Genomic DNA, 5455 nt, shown 5'->3' on the forward strand with positions numbered 1-5455 from the left:
CGATAAGTTGGACGCCTCTTGTAGCATGGCCAGAGGGAAAATTAGGCCTTTTGTTCTAGTTGGCATAAGGAAAATACTAGGTTGACAAGTAACAACTAATTTTAGTATATTCTTGCAAGGTGGAACAAATAGTGGACGGCACACGTGAGTTAGATTTGTGTCTACTACACTTTCTTCACACAACTTTAAGTGTGTCTTGTACACGTTTCCTCGATCGAGTGCCATATAGCACTGCTGTACGCATAAATGTTCTTCACATATATAGGTTCATTGTTTATGATTGCAAAATAAATAAGTTCAGAATTGGGCACAACTGCGAAAACTACAATATCACATTGCATGAGTTATTTATATTTTTGGAAGCATTTAGGACGTGATTAGTTATGTTGTCAACCACCTAACTAGGTGTGTTGCCTGCATCGTCTACTTGTCCTACCTTGCTGGGAAAGTGGAAATCAACCTTCACTGTGGAGCTTGGCTCACGAGTGCAGCCAAAAGGGTTTAGGGTTACACCTTTCCCGCCCAAAGGGTTTAGCAAGGTGGTAAAGTTAAAAGAAGGAGGCTAACTATATTGCGACGCAGCGAAAACTAGATATTATTTGTGTATGGTTTGAGGTTCAAATAACTATTTCAATAGATTGAGTGTTTTTAATATAATTTTATTATGATGTAGCAGAAAAAGATTAATATAAACTAAGCTCAAACTCACATGCTGAAGGTAAATAGAAGAACCTCGCTATATCGTATCATAATGAAATTATTGGACACCTTTTTATTTGGTTTAAGGTACATATCATTGCCTCGATAGATTGAGTATGCTTCTAGTAATTTTTATTATGATATAGCAGAAAAAGAATATTATAAACTAAGCTAATTAAGCCATTGTAAAGTTAATGGGTAGAAGCCAATTGTGCTAAAGTATAATAAACTTACTGGAGATTTTTCGTCGTATTTGATTTAGGTATAGATCTTGATAGATTGAGTATGCTATTAATATATTTTTATTATGATATGGGAAAAAAGAAAGGTATAAACTGAGCTCGTTGTCATATGCTGAAGTTAAAGGAACAAGGTTAGCTGTTCCGTGGTAGAATGAAATTTCCAGACACTTTATTTGATTTAAGGTACAGATCATTGACTCGACATATTGAGTGTGCTATTAGTATATTTTTATTATGATATGGCAGAAAAAAATGGTATAAACTGAGCTCGGTTACCATATGCTAAAATCAAAGGTGAAGAGACTAGCTGTGGCAAGGCGGAATAGAATTACTAGAGATTTTTTAATTTGATTTAAGCTAGATCACTATATCGGTGGATTGCGTATGCTTTTAACATATTTTTATTACAATATGGCAGAAAATAATGGTATAATGTCCGCTTGGCTGTCATATGTGGAGAAGGCTAATTGTGTCGTGGCAGAATGAAATTACTATATATTTTCATATTTATTAAGGTGCAGATAATACGAATTAAGTACAATTTTAATATATTTTTATTATGATATGGCGGGAAAAGAATGGTATAAATTGAGCTCAGTTGTTATAGGGAAGTGTGCATTTCTAATGAAAATACTAGAATTTTTTAGTTAAGGTACAGATCACTGTCTTGATGGATGGATTATTGTTTTTTTATATTTTATTATGCTATGGTGGAAAAGGAATGGTATAATCTGAGGTGGGCTGCCATATGCTAAAAGGAAGAAAGCTAAGTTATATCGTAGTAGAATGAAATTACTAGATATTTTCTGTATTTTGAGATATATATTATTGGCTCGATATGTGAAACAAGCTTATACGTGATTGATGGTTCAAAGGAATGGTATCCATTAAAATTAAAGAAAAAAGAAAAAAAATATTATTTCTTCTTTTAAAATGAAAATAAGGATGGTGTAAGCAAGTCATCCTCTGTACTTAGTACTAAGTTGAGAATAATTTAAAGGCCAGTGAGTCTCTTCTAGCACAGTAAAATTGAGAATTAATTATCGTAAGGCAAATGTATACTCTGTGTTAATAGTTTTAGTACTTACAAGGTGATGAAAAAAAGTAGGTAACACGAGTGAAAATAGCTTTCATCTATTGCACTTTTTTTTACAACTCCAACCACCAGGTAGCCTTTGTATGCCACACTTTCATTCATAATTTTCTAAATAAGCCTGGCGTAACAGCTAAAACTTCTACCCTTTTAATCTCGCCATCAATGCTATTATGCATTACATTTTTTCCGATCAACTCGTAAAAAAAGAAAGGAAAAAAGAAAAATACCGATTCTAGCATTATCTCCTTTGCTGCTGCCAATCCCACGAGCATTTCCAACCGCTGAAAACCGCACCCACTCCCGCCGCGGCCATGGCCGCCTCGTCTCTCCTCTGCCTCCTATCCCTCTCCCGCTCGCCACGACCGCCCCAAGATCCGATCCCTAGGTCCGCCCCGCCCCTCCACACGTGGCTTGCGCGCCGCCGCCAGCTTCGCGCCTTCCGCTGCGCGTCCTCGCCTTCGCCGCCGTCGGTCGACCTCCCTCTCCTCCCCTTCCAGCCCTCCGCGGTAAGGCCATCTCTGGAGCCAAAAAGGAGCCACCTTAGCAGAGGTTTCTATGGGTTAGTTGTTTTGTTGTTCAGTTTTATATCAAACTGGATGCTGTAGCCTGCCATTGCCGACGACGATCTTGATTATTCGGCGAAGTGACTGGTCGATCGAGTGAAATTGATGGGTTCCGTTTGGTTCTTGAAAAATTAACATTGCTAGTGATTCGGGGAGCATTCGATTTAGAAAAATTAGATGTACGATATTGTTTCCCCAGTATAGAGGATAGCTGGTACTAATGTTTCAGTGATCCTGGATGGGTTTATGTTGGCCAAATTAGTGATCCAGTCAAATTTTGTATGCTAGAGAAAATGTCAGTAACTTCTGGGGTCTGGGTATGCCTGAAACTTTGCTTTGAGGAAATGTGGTAGATTGCAGCCGGCTAATTTTGGATGCTGCTAAGATAATGAAAATATTACAGGTGCTAATACCGTCTGAATCCAGGACTCTACACTTATATGAAGCAAGATATGTAGCATTGCTAGACGAGGTAAGTACCATTTGTGCAATCTTTCGATTCTTATTATTGTATATTTGATTTCTTTTTGCATGAAGTAATCCAATTTATCTTCCACTTCAGTATCGTTCAACTATACATGTGAAAATTTACCATGTAATTAAAACATATTTTACAAGTTTAAGCTTGGTATCCTTGATGAAAATTACGGTTTGTTATTTCTCTGCCGAGTGATTTGTTTGGTTTTGTTTATCTATCAAATTTGCGTCTATCAGATTTTCTTTGAGATCCGTTAATTTTTCTTGGGTCCAGGGGGAGCACAGACATAGAAACATGAGATGACACACAATTTGAGAGTGATACAGTTTGAATTTCTGCTTGAAAGATGCAGATAGTTCCTTAAAATTATAGTTTAGGGGGTGCTGAGAATAGCATAAATGGGATTTTGGCATAGCATCCTTGAAACGCCATTCTTTCATCAGATAGTGACAACTAACACCCGGAATAGAGCGTTACACAACATCATTACTGATCTGTTTCTAATTATTTACTCAATAGGCCTTGTACAAGGCGAAAAGTTCTTTTGTGCATTTCGTGCTTGATCCAGTTGAAGACAGTTCTCCTAAAGCTTCATTTGCTGTAAGATATGGTTGCTTGGTCCAGATAGAAAGCGTAAGTTCTTGTCCTTCATATGACATCTTTCTACAGTTTGCTTACAGGATACAACTTCGCCTTTTTTTTCACATTTTGTGTTAATGGTCTGTCTTTAGTATAGGTTCAAAAGCTGGACATTGGAGCATTGGTGTCAATTAGAGGAGTATGTCGTGTGAACATTTCGAACCTTTTGCAGGCAAGCACATTCTGGTTTTATAGATTGAAATGTTATTCAGTGTTGATGTTCTCATCATATCATACTTATTATCAGGTAGTGTTAAGTACAACATCTTTGTGTAGTACTTCATAACTTCTGTAAATTGCATTTGCAATACCTTCAATGATCAACTTTTGCTTTATATCTTAACAGATGAATTGCTTATGTTTTCTTGTGAGGGGTGGAGGATGTGAAGCTGAATGTTTGTGTTATAGTTGGACGCCCTCAATCTCAATATGCCTTGCATTATGATGTTATAGAAAACCATCACATTCCTAATTTTGGTTGAAATACCCATATGCACTGGTTCTATATGCTTATTTGTTGAATCTTATAGAGGCAGTAGATCAGGATGGTTTTGTACTACTTCGAAGTATTCTGATGCAGCCAATAACAAAATTACAGAAACCCTGAATTTCTATCACTGTCTTTGATCCAGATGGAGCCCTACTTCCGTGGTGTCGTTTCTCCAATGATGGACGAGCCTTATGACAGCATTGAATTAGGCACGAGAATTTCCAAGCTAAGAGAGTCTATGTGCAATTTACACAGCCTACAAATGAAGTTGAAGGTTCAATCACCATCTTAAGTCCATTCTGCAATATGCAGATGTTCAGTAATTCTTTTTATCCTAGTCTTCTTTTATCTCAACATTTGAATTTAGGTACCTGAGGATGAACCACTGCAAACTAACATCAGGGCGTCTCTACTGTGGTCTGAAAAAGAAATTTTCGAAGAGTATAATGAATCTTTTATCCCAGGTCTCCCAGAACGTCTCTCCTTTGCTGCGTACCAATCAGTTTCAGGTGACTATGTTTCACTCTCGTTTCAACTATTTTGTTCAGAATCTTCAGATCTTGTCATCTTGACCAAACTTTCACTACGCATCTTAAATCTTCTATGAGAAATGCCTGCCTTACATGTAATGACCAACCAAAGAGATGATGCACACATACATCAACTGCCAGTTAGCCCTGATACATGGATGTATAGTTATCTGACTTTGAACACCATACACTTCAGGTATGTCAGATGCAGAACTTCTCACCCTGCAAAAATACAAGATACAAGCAATGGAGTCAACAGACACACTCGAAAGACTAAACAATGGTATCGAGTATGTAGAACATAATATTGGAATGATAGCCGCTAGGCTCGCAATTCAGAATATATGATCCTCAGTGCCATTGTTCAATCCATGTGCAATTATCATCAGGGGAGCGAATACTTCTACGATCTAACTGATGCCCATGATGCTAACTCGATCTGGTCGAAGACTCTGACCTCAAAGCTTCTCCAGTTTCTTGACTGTATGCAGGGAAGGTTTCATACACACATGAAGCATGACGAGAGAGAAGGGAAATCGGGGGAGGTGGAGGCACCGGGATAAAACTCACCCTTGACTATATACTAGGGTTTGGAGGACGTGTGCCTCTTTGGGACGTAAAGTTGGACTGAATACCTCCATAACTTTTGTGCTGAAGAATCCAAAAAAAACTATGAATTTTTTTTTTTTTTTTTTTTTTTTTTGCATCGGCTCGTCGC

General features: G+C 37.7%; 1 protein-coding gene across 1 annotated transcript; it reads left to right on the plus strand.

The window, feature by feature from the left end:
- The first annotated feature begins 2291 nt into the window (after positions 1 to 2291).
- On the plus strand, positions 2292 to 5151 carry LOC133886788 (uncharacterized). The gene is made up of 7 exons (XM_062326626.1): positions 2292 to 2543; positions 3004 to 3072; positions 3598 to 3711; positions 3815 to 3889; positions 4350 to 4481; positions 4575 to 4716; positions 4934 to 5151. The coding sequence occupies exons 1-7, from the start codon at positions 2349 to 2351 to the stop codon at positions 5083 to 5085; spliced, it is 879 nt and encodes a 292-aa protein (XP_062182610.1). The 5' UTR covers positions 2292 to 2348; the 3' UTR covers positions 5086 to 5151.
- The last annotated feature ends 304 nt before the right edge of the window (positions 5152 to 5455 follow it).

This window comes from Phragmites australis, chromosome 12 (genome assembly GCF_958298935.1).
Source record: "Phragmites australis chromosome 12, lpPhrAust1.1, whole genome shotgun sequence".
In the NCBI taxonomy this organism is placed as follows: domain Eukaryota; kingdom Viridiplantae; phylum Streptophyta; class Magnoliopsida; order Poales; family Poaceae; genus Phragmites; species Phragmites australis.

Bases quoted from the DNA above. Each gene is read 5' to 3' on its own strand.
- LOC133886788 (XM_062326626.1), top strand. From the start codon at position 2,349: ATGGCCGCCTCGTCTCTCCTCTGCCTCCTATCCCTCTCCCGCTCGCCA. The intron at 2,544-3,003 runs GTAAGGCCATCT...AAAATATTACAG, and splicing joins TCCCCTTCCAGCCCTCCGCG to GTGCTAATACCGTCTGAATC. The intron at 3,712-3,814 runs GTAAGTTCTTGT...TCTTTAGTATAG, and splicing joins GCTTGGTCCAGATAGAAAGC to GTTCAAAAGCTGGACATTGG.